This window comes from Camelus dromedarius, chromosome 9, assembly GCF_036321535.1.
Source record: "Camelus dromedarius isolate mCamDro1 chromosome 9, mCamDro1.pat, whole genome shotgun sequence".
Taxonomy (NCBI): Eukaryota; Metazoa; Chordata; class Mammalia; order Artiodactyla; family Camelidae; genus Camelus; species Camelus dromedarius.
In genome coordinates this window covers 13,287,309-13,303,653 of record NC_087444.1, presented here as the reverse complement: position 1 = coordinate 13,303,653, position 16,345 = coordinate 13,287,309, and the positions used below count along the sequence as shown (strand labels likewise).

General features: G+C 39.9%; 1 protein-coding gene across 2 annotated transcripts in view; it reads left to right on the top strand.

Moving 5' to 3' along the window:
- The window catches only part of VAV3 (vav guanine nucleotide exchange factor 3), a 358,235-nt gene that overhangs the window by 225,050 nt on the left and 116,840 nt on the right, over positions 1 to 16,345 (top strand). For both annotated transcript variants that reach the window (XM_064488784.1, XM_031457711.2), the window contains exons 16-17: positions 9,900 to 10,001; positions 10,288 to 10,388. In XM_064488784.1, coding sequence (XP_064344854.1) covers positions 9,900 to 10,001; positions 10,288 to 10,388 — 203 coding nt within the window. The remainder of the gene's footprint in view (positions 1 to 9,899; positions 10,002 to 10,287; positions 10,389 to 16,345) is intronic.

Genomic DNA, 16,345 nt, shown 5'->3' with positions numbered 1-16,345 from the left:
TTGTCATTGGACACAGCTTATTAACAATTATTCACTACTGTAAATGACAACATATTAGTATAATTTTCTTTTGTTTGTAAATCAAGGGTTTTTCTATAGGGCTCTATGTTAGCAGGAAAATAAAATACATCCCACTCCTCACCCTCAAGAAGTGTGAATAGGATCCTTTTTAATTTGTCAAGGATAGACGATCTCACCGAGAGCAGGAGGGTGGGAACAGATGACCACAGCTCAACTCGCTTTTCTTGGGCCCACAGTTGTCAGTCACTCTGTCCACATGGAGCAGCATCTGGCCTATTCCAGAACGTTCAATTCATGCTGCAGCATTACGCTTCTCTACTTGGGGCTAGCTAGCCTTCCATGTCAAAGCACTGAGACCGTATGCTTCCCTTCAAGGAAGCATTTACAAATGGTGAGCTCTGTTGGTTCTTAGACTAAGTGCAGCATCGTGAAGATCACATCTCTGACCGGGGGAGGAAGGGGAGAACAAAGCAGTCAGGGTCCAGGAAGGACAGTTTCCAGACGATGTGTGCGCTGTAGCCTTCCCGTGTTCTGGGATGTCCTTGTCTCTCCATTTACTAATGTGGCTGAATAATAGTTCATTATACGCCTGTCAACAAGTTGTTTTTCCTTATAAATTCCTTGTTCCTATCCTTTGCCAAGTTTTCTAGGGGTCAGTTGATCACTGTACTATCATTGATTTGTCATGGCTCCTCTTATATCAAGGCTATTTCCATATATGTTATAAACATTTAATACAGTTTGTCTTTGCTTTTTAATTGCCTTGTGATATTTTTAGCATAGTGATTAAACACACAGGCTTTGAGACAAATCTTTGACTCAGATCCTGTTCAGTGACTTATTATCTGTGTATTTTAGTCAAGTTGTTTAACGTCTTTAAAGCTTTTACGTAAAAAGATTGTTGTGGTTGTGCTTGTTCTTTTTCTCTCCGAAAGAGTTGATGTAGGGAGTAAATTGAATAATATATTATGTTCACTGTACAAACTTTAAAAAACACAAATAACTCTAAAATTTGAAATCATTCAAACTTCATAACGCCTCTACCTATTCACGTTTTCACATATGTATGTTAGCGAGAAGTTATGTCTTACGTTAATCACAGTTAAGAGTACAGCTTGGAATCAAGTTGTTCTCTTACGGTGCAGATATCTTTCTTGGTTAATAATATATGTTCACTTTATCATTTCTAATTGTTGTGTAGTATTCCATGTACTGATGTACTATAATTTATCTATTTTCTTACTTTTAATTCAATCAATCCCAATTTTTTTTACTATTAAAAATGTTGTAAACCCTTCATGATTATTTCGGCTAAGCAGAATTTTATGTCAAAGGATTAATAGATCTTAAGTTTTCAGATATTCCTATTGCTTTGTCCACACTAGGTTTTATATTTTTTCCTTTATTTTTTTCTTTTTTGCCAGTTTGATATGTGAGATGATATCTTATTTAAATTTGCATTTCTTTTGATTACTAGTAACTGAAACAGTGTTTTTATTGATTCTTTTTATTGCTGTTTTAACAAATTGCCCTTTTAATTTCTTTGCTGATTTTTCATTTGGAGTGCTCATTTTTCCTCATAGATTTTCAAGAGCACTTATATAAGAACATTAATCTTTTATCATACATGTTACATATTATGGATATTTTCCTGCTCTTTTAATTTTTATTGTTTTGATTTAAGGAAAAATTGGGGGTTTTACAAATAATCAAATTCAGCCATTTTTATTTTTTACTTTTAAAGATTATGTAAGCAGTCATCAGTGTTTTCTTCAAGTACTTTTATGTTTTTGTTTTGTGCTTAAAACAAATTTCAGATTTCTATCTAAATCTTGCATTTACATATAGTTTTGTAGATAAATTTGACATTTAAATAAGCTCCCTGGAGGCAGTGGTTTTGTCCATCTTCTTATTCCCTGTTACTGGCTGTGTTCATGGTTCATAGGCATGTAGTACATATTTACCAAATAAATAATATAAATCTTTAATGACCAAATTTATATCATTGTAAAGAGGTTGATAGAAATGTAGCATCCTTAACATTTTTAAAAAGCTGGAGATGTATTTTCTAAACTATGTTTATAATCTGTTATTCTTTCTGTATGTGGACCATCCTTCTTTTGCCTTTTCGTCTCCTGAATTCTCAGTCGTCTTCACATCTCGGCTCAAGCATTGCGTCTGTAGGAAAGCCCTCTGTGATAATCCTTTGATAAGGTCACATTCCAAATTGTTAAGTTTTCCTGACACTACCTTTCTTGTGGTGCTTGTCATACCTGTAGTTTTACAATTATTTAGGTATTTTTTTTTCTCCACCAGCACCAAATGGGCAGAGACTTTACTCAGGGATTTTGCTCAACATTGTACCCCACTGCCTCATATTAGATACAGAGTAAGTTTTTATTTTTCAAACGGACAAATAAATGAACAAACTGCCACAGAAATCACATGCTGAGTTTTTGCATCTGATCCATCCCCTTTGAAACTTTATCCTCAGTATTGATCTTTCTCTCTGTTTTGTTGTCAGATTTGATAATGATACCTTTAAGAAACATTTCAGTATCTTTTAGGTTATGATGACTTCCCGTCTACTCCCTATAATAGTCTTAGTTTTTAAAATTTCCCAACTATTGTTACATATTTATTCTTCTAGTTGAATCATTTGTCAAGTTCAAAAAGCTCTCACTGGATATTTGTGTTTGTGTGTGTGTCTGTGTGTTGGTTTGGGAGGAAGGAGTTGTTTTAAATTTATAAATTAACTTGAAGAGAGAGTGTATGTATATATAAAAAGTATGCAAGCTTCTTATTGAGGAATTTGGTGTATAGCTTTTATTTACTTGAATGTCTTTTATTTTCCTCAGTTAATTTTAAAATTTTATTCATCTAGAACCTGAACATTTCATGCCAGGATTTTTCTTAGATGCTTTTGCTCAGGAAAGAGTTAACATGGCAGGCTTGAGTTTCCTGTCTTGAAAAGGGTCTGCTTCCAGATTTAGACCTTGACTGGCATCTAGGAGTTTGGGCTTTGAAATATTCCTTGTCCCTGTGGTGCTATGTGATAATGTTATTCGATGTTGCCAGGGGTACTGAGTTTCACTGGGCCAGCCTGCCTAATTTTTTTTTTTTAAGTAAACCACATGGTTTATAATGAGGACCTACTTTCCTTCTGGGAATTTTTAATGATTGTGGCTGATTTTGCTGGCATTCAGTGCCTATGTGACCAGCCCCTGAAAAACCCTTGAACCCTGAGTCTCAAGGAATTTTGCTCGGTAAAAATACCGTACACATGTTACTGCATTTTACTGCCGGAGAACAGTGGAAGCTTACAGATGGATTTCTCCAGTCACTACCTGTTGTGTCTTTCTCTCTCATTAATTTCATTAGTTTTGAGTTTCTTCTCTTTGCTTTTCCTAGTAGTCCCAATAATGCTACCTCCAAATGATAACTCTGCATACCTTTTTGCAATGTTTATCACTCATATTTATTTTTCTTGTCATATTACATTGTTCAGATCTTTCAGAACAATGTTGAGTAACATAATTGACTTCAGAAAACTTTAATTTGATTCTGACAGTGTTTTAAATATGTTTTCAATTGTCTTCAGCTTGATATTCTTTATCATGTTAAGGAAGTATCCCTTAGCATCTCATTCACTTACAGTTGCATCAGAAGCACATGTTACATTTTATTAAGTGTGTTTTTTGGACACCTCTTGAGTTGGTCTATTGGTTTTTTGGTTCTTTATTCTATTAATGTGAGAAATTGTTATGTATTTTATTTTAAATAAGATCTATAACCTAAGTATCCTAAAGATGATAGAATGTCCTTATTATTTTAAATGATTTTTAAAACTTGCTGTGGAAAGGAATACCAAATATTGTTGCTTATAGTAATTCATTGCCTTTTAAATAATAGAGATGAATGGAAGAATGCAAGATGAGATGCATTGTCTTATGATGTCATAGATAATAAGATAATTTAATAGAATAATACCTAGAAAAATTAAGATTGTTCATCATTTTCTTATGGGACATTTACTTGATTCATGCCTGGCATTCATTTGTCATATTGCATATTTTCTGAATTTCAGCAATATTCACACATTAAGTTATGTGTGTATACATTTTTACTTTTCTCTGTATTTTTGTTACACAGCTGCATTCAAACAAGTATTTTTCAAAGCAGGGGGACTTAAGCTTCCAGCTCTGTCATCTAACTTTTAATTCAGTAAGATGTAGTAAACTATTTTGTGTTTTACATAATTGTCACAATGCCAGTAGTGGTGATATTTAAATGTTGCTAATACTGACAGGGTATGAGATAGTCTGATGTCATAAATTGATGCTCACCTTTCTCTCTAATTAGTTGTGATCATTATAGATTATTTCATGTTGTTAATATTTGCTTCCTTTGTTCTAAATTTATATTACTAAAAGATAGCAGGATTTAAAGTTTATAATGAAAATTGAGAAAATTGTTAATTTTTAAATATACAAGTTTTTAAAATAATAACTGACTATATTACTAACTCCACTGTCATCCTTAATACTGAAATATATTTATATCTATGAGTTGCATTATAGTTCTTGTAAAAAGATTAAATGTTATTTTTTCACAAGGAAGAGAGGATTTAAGTAAATAAACATAAATTATAACATTTAACTTAAAATCAGTTAATCATTATGTTTTTCTTCAGCTTTCTTTTATATGGGAGATAAAATTTTTTGGCATAGTAAAAATGTCTTTACCTCTGTTGTTCTCCTTCCAAATTTCTATCTGATAATGTGGCAAAGGCAGCCTTCTGAAAACCAGCAAAGTGAATGCTATAGTGAAAGTATGTTTTTCTGATTTCCATCAGCCATCAGTGTTTCGCAGCTCATTTTCCTAGTAGAATGTTTGATGACTGTAAGGGTGAGATGAGTTTAAAAGGAGAAGACATGCTGCCTGCCCTCCAGCACCGTATACACCAGCCCAGCAAGGAGCACTTTTAATGCTACGTGGTGATCTCCTCTGGGGGTTGTACAACAGTAGTGAAAGCCTCGTGGTTCGTATTAAGTTGGCATTGGGGTGTCGAGGAAAATGTTATGGAGGCTGACAAATCTGAACGTAAGGGTTGCTCCCATCCCCTTCCTCTGGTAACCGGCCCCACTAATTGTATCTAGCTTTATTTTCTATTACCTCTATGTTAGATTTTTCTTCAGAGAAACAGAATAAATTGTGTGTATGTGTGTGTGTCATAAGGAATTGGCTCATGCATTTATGAAGGTTGGTAAGTCCCAAGATCTTTAGGGTGAGTGGGCAAGCTGGCCCTGGCAATGTAACCACAAATAGCATAGGACTAGCTTTCCGGTAGTGGGAGGCGGATATTAAGTGGTTATAGTACAACATCATATTTTACTAGAAGGCTGAGAAAGTACTTTCGAATTCCAGATGATGTGAAAAATCACTGTTTTTTTATCATGCAGACTCAAAGAAGATTTTGTCAAATGAGTCACTTTTTTTTTTTAAATCTGCTCCTAAATGAGTAACCAGGTAAATTAGCAGTTGCAAGTTAGGGGAAACATTTAGAGTGGATGGACTACAAAAGACAGAGTTATGAACGAGAAGAATATGCTTGGGGAATGTGAGAAGGTCCGAGTGTCTGTAGCGTACGGCTTGTGAGTATTTGGGAATTCTCCTCATAGGCAATAGGAACCAGCAGAAGGATGACATGTCTTCCTTCCCTTTTAGAAAGTAATTCTGGGAATGGTATGGAAGATGGCTTTAAACAGGGAGAGAAAGTAGGAGAGTAGTTAAGAAAGTCATTGTCACAATTTAGTTGAGAGATATTGAGGGCTTGAATTAGGTAGTGAGAAGAGAGAATGAAACCTGCATTTTTTGAGGAGGTATTTTTAAGGTTGAATCAACAGAAATTGGTCACAGTGTCAGGGAAGGAGAAATTGGAGCAGATGAGAGGTTAAGAGAAAATGAATATGTAGAGGGTGTCAAAGAGAGGGAAAAATTCATTGTGGTTCTTGAGTTTCTTGGCTGGAAGTTGGAGTGAATGGTGATGGATTGAAATCAGAATTTGATTAGAATCAGATATGTTGCATCAGGGTTTCATACATAGCTGCTCTGTTGCTTTTTGAAAGTCAGCCTTCGACAGTGTTTGTTTTTTTTTTTTTAAGAATCAGGTAGGTTAGGAAAGATGTGGAGTTGCGTTTTGTATGTGCAGCATTTGAGATGCCTGAGAAGTGCTTGGGGATGCAGATCTGCAGGGTGGGGAGGATGCCCAGGCTAGATGGAGGCATGTGGTCCTCAGTTTGACGCCCCTGTGGAGCCAGGTCACAAGAGGGGCAGTCAGAGAGCCTGTTCAGTTACAAGGAGCCCCAGGAGCATCAACATGCCTTACTCTATAAATATTTGATTGCGTGATTAATTGTAGTAATTATGGACCCTCTCTGAAGCAAAAGAAATGGGAACATTTTATTTGAGAAATCTATGAGATTCCATCCAAGTTCTCATAAAGTAAACTGTAATATATCAAAGCAGGTTACTAAAATGAAATCCCTTATGTATAACTGCATGGCCAAGCAAGTGACATTAGAGGGGTGACCTGTATTGGATCCTCAGTTCTCATCTTCAGGCAGCCCAGCCCCATAATTGGTCTTGCTGTGTCCACTCTTGCTTCATTGCAGGGAATTCTCTGCATAGTAGCCACAGAGATTTTTTTTTTTTCTTTTTTTGGTCAACTAAATGGGATGCCAATCCCAGTATAAGCGTTCGCCTCTTTCCTGGGCCCCTGCTGGCCTCTCTTCCCTCATCTCCCACATCTCCCCGCTTCGCTCACTGGGCTCCAGCTAAAGGATTCTTCTTTCTGTTCCTGTTTCGGGGCCTATGTACATGGTAGATGCTCAATAAACATGAAATGAATGAGTGACTCTCCCTTGTAGGTTTATTGTGAGAAGTCAATGTGAAAAAAATACGCAAAGAGTCAGTGTGCTTGGTACATTAGAGGGATGCAATAAATACCTCTTTTGATCGTTTTTGTCCTTGTGTTACTCAGTCTATGAACCTGATAATTATCCTCTTCTGCTCCAGTCTCCCTTTTCAGCTCTTCCCATCCAGCCAACTTACTGTCTGGTTGGTACATCCCCTTGTGAGTTGACATCTATCTTCTCTTTAGTTGGCACGTGATAGGACTTCATCTAATTCCCTGGGCTTTTTCATACATGTCCTCTCCTGGGTAACCTCATTTCTTGTTGTGCTTAAATCATCGCTTATAGATTTCCTGGTCGCACGGACACTGAGCATGTAACAACCTTCCTGCAATGAAATTCCCCAAAGAATGGGAACCCTCTAGAGATTCAGTCCCAAGACCACCACGAGACTCTTCATCACTCATAAAATGTTATCCTGATCACATCATTATTATGTGCATTTGGAATCAACAATTTGTAAGTTAGAGCTAAGACTTACTGAACATCGACTCTGGGCCAGGCAAAGTCCTAAGCACCTTACATAAATTACCTCACTTTACAAATTCGATGTTATTAGTATTCCTGTTTTGTACTTACTGACTTGCCCAAGGTCACCCTGCTAGTGATTTGCAAGTTAGGATTTAAGCCCAGGTGGTCTAATTTCAGATTCCTGTCCCTCAACTGTGCTTTTATATTCTACAGTCTCTCAGTAACAGTTCCCGGGTCATAGAGTTAACTTTTATTCTTTAGTGTTTGATTTTAAATTTTTTAAATAATATGCAGTCCCAGTTTAAAAAAAAATGAAAATTTCCAATAGTTCCTTTCTACCATTCTACCCTACTACTTCAAGTCTCATTTAACCTATGGCAACTACTGTTAACAACATTTTCTGAATATTTTCCTTATGGAAGATTTTTCTTTTTAACCTCTTGGTGTGATCTTCCTCTCAGCTTTTGTCTTTGGAAAAGTCAACTTATTCTTAATTAGTTGTTGAAATTTGTTGTACAAATGGTGTACACACACACACACACACACACACACACGCACATATAATTCATGTTGACCCTGAGAGAAAGATATTCCACCCATGTCCCAGGCAGACTTCTAAAATTAATTAAATTGTTACCTGTTTGGTATCTATTTACCTGAGTTTCTGCCTGAAGGAGACCTAGTTTTATTCTGAAACTCCAGGCTGATGAACTCTTCAAGTTCCCAGGACCGAAGCCGGTATTTGACAATTCCTGTATTGACTGCGTCACCTTGATGCTCAGGGAGAAATGAACAATGGCCTGTCCTGGCTAAGAAAATGGGTTTTGGTGCTCTTATCAATGCCTGACTGTAGGGACTCAAGAATCAAATGTCTTCTGAACAATGTGAAGAGAGTTTTGTTTCTAGATCATTATCTTTTCTCACCTTCTCCCTTCCTGAAGAAGAACTCTCTAATTTTTAATCAGCGACACAAAAACGCCTCTATGGAAATGGCCGTGCCTTTCAGCATGCAGCAGAACGTTTTCCTAAAAAGTGAGGCCACCAGAAGCACAGAGCAGAGAAATCCCAGATGGCACTAATATTTGATTTCATTTTTAACACTCTCATATTCAGCAGATGGATTGGAAGGCTGACCTCGCTGACACTTGTGCATCACTGCCTGCTACTCCAATTGCCTTTGTGAATGTTTTTTCATAAGGCTTCTCCTGGTCCCTCAGAGATCGATGCCTGGTCGCCCGCCTGTGTTATGCTTCATTGCACCAAGGCTTCGTGTGGTTGAGAGTTGCTGTGTTCTGTAAAAGGGGACTCCTAGCTCATCAGTATCTCAAACTTTGCCAGCATTCCCTCAAATCGCTTGTAACATCTCAGAGGGCATCGTGTTAGCTTTCTAGGTGCACCTCTGATTTGTATCCATTTTAACCTTCTTTCCTAATTTTTCTGCCACCTTCTATGACATAGACAGATTAAGAATAATATTTTTAAAAATCCTCTGGACATGGCTAACCTTAACTGTTTCCAGCATACCTGTTAGACCCCACATCTAATTATATTAAGGTGAATATTGTTGAATTCCTCCTTTCACTATAGCTTTGGTGACTAAGAGCACAGATGTGGGTTGGAGTTCCAGCTCTGCTATTTCCTTTAGAGTAAGTCTCAGTTTGCCTCTTTGTAAACTGGTGATGTTATTGGTGCCTAGCAGTTAGGACTGGTGTGAAGGATAAGTGAGGGGTGGTGAACACATCGTGTTTTTATCACGGTACCAGCACAGTGTAAATGCGCAGTGAATGTCAGTTTGCAATATGCTTAATTTGTTTGCATGTGTGTATGATATAAATAAAATATAAATGATAGAATAATTCATTTTTATTTGGATTGCAAGGAAAGTGAATTGTTGGTTAGGGAGGAAGTTTTTAATGATCAGATGATGCTTTGTTTCAAAGCTTTTTATAAGATTTTATTCACTTTTATAGATCATTACATAATCCGCTTTTAGAGATCATTACCTAGCCCACAGACACGGGCCCTCAGAAATGCAGCACCCTCTTCCCCTCCTTCCCACCTTCTCCAGCCGGTTTCTGTTTCAGGTGTTGTGAGGAGAAAAGAAACCTGCACAGTGTGAATATCCAGCAGGTTTTGTGCTTTTCCTGACAGGTTAACCTACATGGCCATTCTGTAAAGTTCCCCAGGAACGCTCAGCTCTGAGGAGGATTGGATTGTTTAAATCTTCACACGTCGCTGGTTCTCACACGAGCAGATTTGGGTGTATGTTTTGATGCAAAACATACTTTGGCTTAGAAAACACTGCACGTTTAATAGCCCCTTTGCCTGAATCAGCTCTCTACCTGCTATGTGGCTGAACTGAGGCTTTGGATGACTGGGCTGCCGCTGTGTTGGGAACCTTCCTTGAGGACGTTCCTTTTTCCCTTTGTGTAGGTCTAACATAAGGCCAGACCATGCCGACTCCAACTTCCATGAGTTCAAGATGCACACCTTCAACCGGGTGACATCCTGCAAAGTCTGCCAGATGCTCTTGAGGTACGTTTGCCTGGTCCTGCCCTTCAATTTTAAGGAACCAGTGTACTTGCTAAATGTTTCAGACGTTTCTGAGGTCCTGGCCAGAAGGTTCTCCCGGGGGATACCATCGCCTTACCATTTGGACCCAACAGGTCTTTCCTTGGCCTTGGACCCAGACGGTTCTCTCCCTCGCACGAAGGGGGCTCTGTGTACCACTGTGTTCCCGAGTTTTCCTATCTGGCACTAATGCTTTCCTGGAGGCAGAATTTAGCACCTTTTAACCTGTCACTCTTATTTTACCTTGCAGGGGAACATTTTATCAAGGCTATTTGTGCTTTAAGTGTGGCGCTAGAGCGCACAAGGAATGTTTGGGGAGAGTAGACAATTGTGGCCGAGTTAATTCCGCTGGTAAGTCATGTTTATCATTGTGATTCTGCTTTTAATGAGAACATAAAACTTGCTGAACATAATTAAGGCCTAATTTACTCTTAATATGTGTTTATTATAACGTATTGGCCTTGGAAACCATGGTTTATAAGCACAATAAGAAAATAATGTGAAATTCTTGTGACGTTTATACGTACCTGGGAGGCTGAGGGCTTCAAGAGGGGCCTGGAAGATTCTATGCCACCCATTTCATTCACCCCAACCCTTAAATCTCATCAGCCCTGTATAAATACAACCAGAACACACAAACGGAGTTGCAAAACCAAAACAACAAAAATACTTCTTCACTTCTGTCTTCCGTCCTGAAGTTTCTCCCCTGTTCTCTTAAATATTCATCTCAGAAATGCTAATGTTGCTAGGAGTACACATCGCACAGATTAATTCATGAATTAATGAATTGAATACATTGTCATTTTCGAGCATTTAACAAAGAGCATGTATCCTTTGGATTTTGTGTAAATATTTTCCCCTTGGTTTTTAAAAACAATACTTGGTGACCGTGACCTGAGCTGGTTTTGAAGGCTGGTGGCGATTATACATTCGGTAGCCTTTAGCCTCTCTCTGCGCCTCTCGGGCCCTCTTTCTTCTCTTTCTTTTCTGGCCTCTTTCTTCTTTCTCTTTCTTCTTCTTTCTCTTTGTCCTTTTCCCTCGAGTTTCTCTGTGTTTTATCAATAAGACCTTTCAAAATCAGTGAAACTTTTTGAACAGAAGAAAAGGATCTTGAACAGCTTGAGTTCAAAAGGTAGCCGTGTCAACCTTTGATTTTCCCAAAGGGAAAGGTGGACAGTGAATTATTTGGGATAATACGAAGAGGAGTAAAACAGAGAATAATAGCTCATTTCAGAGCTGAGTTCAGAAAATAGGCAGTTGTACAAAAGGTGTGAATCCTATTAGAGGCCTGAGATCACAGCACAGCCCTCTCCCTCGGCCCCTTCAGTGGACGTATTTTCATGGCCCCGTGAGCCGTTCTCGATGCCAGGTGTGGGCACCTGCAGGAGAAGGAGCCGGACATTAGTTGAGCACCTGCACTGTGCCTGCCCCGCCTGCCCGGAACCGTTCAGTCCTTGGAACAGCCCTTCCCCATTTCTGATGTTTCTGATGGGGGTCATGGTGCTTATGCAACTCGCTCAAGGCCTGTCAGGCAATGGAGACAAGATTAGCACCTAACAATGTTTCCGAAGGTCAGAAATGGTTTACAAAGTTGTAAACTAGACAAGAAATACCATATTATTAGTACTTAATTGCCTAGCTGATACAGTGTATCGCTTAAATTTCTGTTGTTCCTTGTTTATGTGCCCCGTCCTCTCATCTCTTTGAGGACAATTAACGTGTTCTTTGCTTACGGTCGGCGAATGGATTTTTATGAACCCCATAGCTCTGTCTTACGAATTTCAGTCTTGTGAGGAGTATAAAGTGACCCCATGGTTGTCAGGGTTCTTGCCTCCTAAGGGAATAGTGTAGGGAGAGTGGCTGCCCATCAGGCAAAGATGGTTGAAAAAAATAGCTCTGCTGTTAGCTAGCTGCATGAGCCTCGGGAAGTTACCTAAACATCCAGAGCTGTGAAATGGAAACTAGAGGATTGTGGTGAGGTTCATCTAGAATCACCTTGATGCATAGCAGAGTGCCTGGACACGACCAGAACTCTGTGTTTTAATCCCAGGTGTCAGGATGAGAAGCCAGTTTTTTTTTTTAAAGGAATGAGTTTAGTCTGCATCATGATTGTTCTTACGGTTGAGCAAATGTGTGCAGAGAAATTAGTGAGCGCCAGTCGTTGAAGTGATACACAAGAATGACATTAAAAGGACTTCAAATTTTTAACTTTTTTGGTTAAAAACAAGTCAATAGGAAACAGTTGGGAATTCCTGGTCTAGCCCAGTGCAAGAGTGGGCTATTCCCTAAGCCATCGTTTCAGCGCCCTCTCCTGGTGGGTGAGTCGCTCTGTGCAGGGAGATGGCATGAGAGGCATTAAACCTGGCAGCTCTGGAGTCTTGGTCTGGTTGGAATGCGGCTCCACAATTTATGTACTAGGTGACCTTGGTCCCCAGTTACTTAACTTTTTTTAAGCCTTAGTTTCTTCCCTTGTAAAATAGGGGTGATAATAGCAGCTAGCCTTTAAAGTTTTTTTTTTAAATAAATACTTCTATAGTGCCAGGTACTGCTCTGAGTGCTTTAGCACTGTTGGCTCATTTAGTCCTATAAAAGTTCTGTAAAGTTGGTATTATTGCTGTTCTTATCTTACAGGTGAGACACATGCCCAGAAAACTAAGTAACGTGTCTACCTTGCTTAATTAGTAGAGCCGACGTTCCAGACAGGCCAGCTCCTGAGCTTGTTCTTAAGCCCCGGGCCGGCGACCAGTCCTGTGAATTAGCTGTGCGCCAAACGCACAGCCCCCATCCCACGTACATGATCAAGTGCTGGGTCTTCTCTGTGAAAGGGAGAGATTTTCTAATCTGCTTTTTGGTTTGTTTTTTTTTTTAAAGTTAAAAAAAAAAAAACACTTTAAATTCAGTTAAGTTAGTAACTACCCAATGTCTGTGGTTTTAAATGTTCTGAAATGCTGCAAGAAATTCAGGCACCCCTGGGGACCGTGCCTGCCCTTTCCCCGCGGAGTGTCTCGGCTGGAGGAAAGGTAGACACCTTCAGCTCTCGGGCCTCTTGTCTATAGATGAGGAAACTGAGTCATAAAAATACGAAAATAAGGGAGCTAAGAATTACACCATGTGTCTTGCAGATTATAGATAATGTTTACTTACACTCATTCATTAAAAGGCAGCCCCATTCTCTAAACTTTGTTATTTAATTCACTATAAAGCAGGAAGATGTGTTTTGAAACCCTTGGCTAAATTTGCTTCTTGCAGCTTGGAACATGATTCCCTTGCCTTCTTGATTCTCTCTCTGCCTTGCATCCTTATGTTGCCCTCCGTCCTCCCTCTGTTTTGCACTTCTGTGTCCTTATTCTCATCCTCTCTCCTCTTTCTGTCCTTTTGTGCTGAAGATATGTAAGAGACTGATGCATTGAATGCTCGTGGTCAGTTAATTGGTGATGTGAAGTGGCGAGAACCTGCCCAAGAGGCTTCCCTTCTCTGCCTTTAGTTTAGGATTTTCTGTGCAGCCCTTAGAAATAAAGGGACTGTGTCATCGAAGAGAGGAGGAATTTCCATCACAGCTCTGTCTGCAGCCTTCTCTCCCTGACTTCCAATCAGATACCCTCTGAAAGTTGGAAGTCATGGCATCCTCTCCTCTACCCACCACCCTTCCTGCCCTGGTGTAGGTGGAAATCACAGGTAGAGTGTGAGTTTGAGCTTAGCAGGTGATGAGTGTGGTAAATGGGTAGGATTTTGAGATGAGTGTGGTAAAATGGGTAGGATTTTGTGGACACGGGCAAGCTAGACTTTAGGGGCTGTTTCCCAGCAGGCAGAGAACCCCAGTTTCCAATATTTCTTTCAGTTTAGCACAGGCCTCTGTTCCCACCTCCAGGAGTCATTGCTTGGGGCAGTTCAGCAAGGTAATTTTCCATGAGTGGCATGATTGGAGAAAAGCAGGTGCAGGGGAGGAGGGCAGGAGGAAGGACATGGTATGTCAGAGGCTGGAGACACAGTTTACTTGATTGGGGCTTTTGTATGGAGAACGGAACTCAAGAAAGAACTTGACTTTGGAGGAAATCATCCCAGCAGGCGTATTTAAAGCAAGTGGATAGTATTGATTTAAGGCAAACTTAAATTCTTACGTAATCCAGGTTCCCCCATAAAATTAAATCATAGGTTATATGAGATGATTGATCCCAACCTTAACAGAGCTTTATGGCGCCACTGGTTAAGACAGTCTAACTGTATTCTCCTCAAGAGACAAAAAGAGATTCCAATTGTCACAGTGTGAGATAGGAGTCCACTTGTGGTCTGGAAAGCCATGGCTAGTAGAAATAGCTAAGTTGCTATAAATGTTGGATAGTGGGGTGGAAGACCATTCCTAAAAGTGGAGCATCTTAATTCAGCATTGTACGTATTTATGGATAAGGGAATGGTCAGTTGGAGAAGAGGTGCTGGTTGTACAAAATGATGCAGTAACCCAGGGGCTGAACGAAGGCTACAGAATCTTCCAGTCCATCTTGTAACTGCCGTTTCCACTGGTCACCATATTGTGGGCTGTACCCTACTTGACTTTTCTCTATCACTTGGCACTGTTAACCATTCCCCTTCACATCCCCCCACACCCCCGTATCATCCTTTGGACATCTGATTAATTTTTCTGGCATTAGCTATAACCTACAGCCCAGGCAGGGAAGGCTCCATTGCCACTTAAGGCTTTTCTCCTAAACTTTGGATTCAAAACTTCCATCTTCCTCTCTCATATCCCTTTCCAGGTGTCCTCCAGGGACCCCAACTTTTACGTAACTAAAACCAACCTCCGTGGGAGGATATAGCATGGTAGAGTGCATGCGGTCCTGGGTTCAATCCCTGTACCTCCATTAAATAAATAAGTAAACCTAGTACCACCCATCCACCCCCGAAAAAAGAAAAAAACCAACCTCATTAGTCACTACCATCAGCTTCCTCCTCCTCTTCTCACCTTAGTTAAAGGTCCACTGTCCACTCACCCAAGCCTGGGTGTCAGCCTTGACTTACCCCCTCCCTTATCTTCATCCACTTACCTGTTCTTCTTAGTCCTCCTCCTAGGTTGCTCCAGAATCCACTGATAAGGTATTGCTATGGATTAAAAATAACGCACTGTCTATTGTTTGGACAATTACAAGTCTTCTCCCTGCTGTTAATTTCACGTTCTCTCTGTACAGTTTCCAACATTATCTTCACTAAAATCAAGTCTGATGTGTCATTCTCCTGCTCACTATACTTTCTGTTCCTCACAGAATAATGTTCAAGTTTCAGTTAGATTACAAGCCTCTCTCTGATAAGAACCATGCCTAACTGATATTCTGACCTCTGGAAAGCCATTATGGACAGATGAGTGAGTGGACAGACCGACAAACAGATGGACAGGTTAATGAGTAGAACTGTAGTGTACCAGGACTGCTGGGCCCTGGAAGTCACTAGTGTCCTAGAACCAGAAGCTGGAGGCTGTGGGAGATTGGACAGGGTCTGGTTTTATCTTTGCAGAGACTAGAGCGCGAGTGTGTGTGGGGTAAGTGGACTAAAAACCTGATCTGAATCCCTGGCTGGTACCTTAAGGATGGAAGACAGAAAGCTGGGTAGACCTTTTGCATTTCTTTCTAGCGTTTATTCAAGGAGAAGTTCAGGCCCTGAACATCGATCATCAGGCCTTTGACAAGGGACCCTTGGGTTAGGTTAATAAGTAGCTAGAAAATGAACCAGCTCACAGAACACCGGGTGACAAAAATACCTGTTTCTGGAGAAATCTACTCCCTGTTCCAGTCAGTCCCATCTTTAGAATTCTTACTTGGTTTTTACTGTTTCCTCTCCCTGAAATATGTTCCCTTTTCTCCCCGCAGTTTCGAGATCTACCCTTCTTTTACTTCCTCTCCAATCTCTTTGCCAGTCATCTAGCCTCGCCCTGACCGCCCAGCAGTTATTATAACAATAACTCAGTTATTCTGTAATTAGTTTGTGCATAGGTTTTATGTGTTCGCCAAGGTCAGGCTGTGTTGTAGTAACTGGGGAAAAAACCCAAAATCCCAATGGCTTTAACACACCAGAGCTTATTTTTCACACATGCACTGTCTGCTGTGGGTTGCTCCCTTCTAAGCAATGACTTGAGGACCCAAGCTAGTTCTGTCTCGTGACTCTGTCATTTCAACACAAGGCTTCCGGGATTGCTGCTCTTAGGACCTGTGGACTGGAAGTGAGCAATTCCACTTTTTTTTTTTATAACATCAAAAATCCATTTGTCAAAACCAGTGACGTGACCTCAACTTAACTACAAGGGGGACTGGACAAGTAGAGGA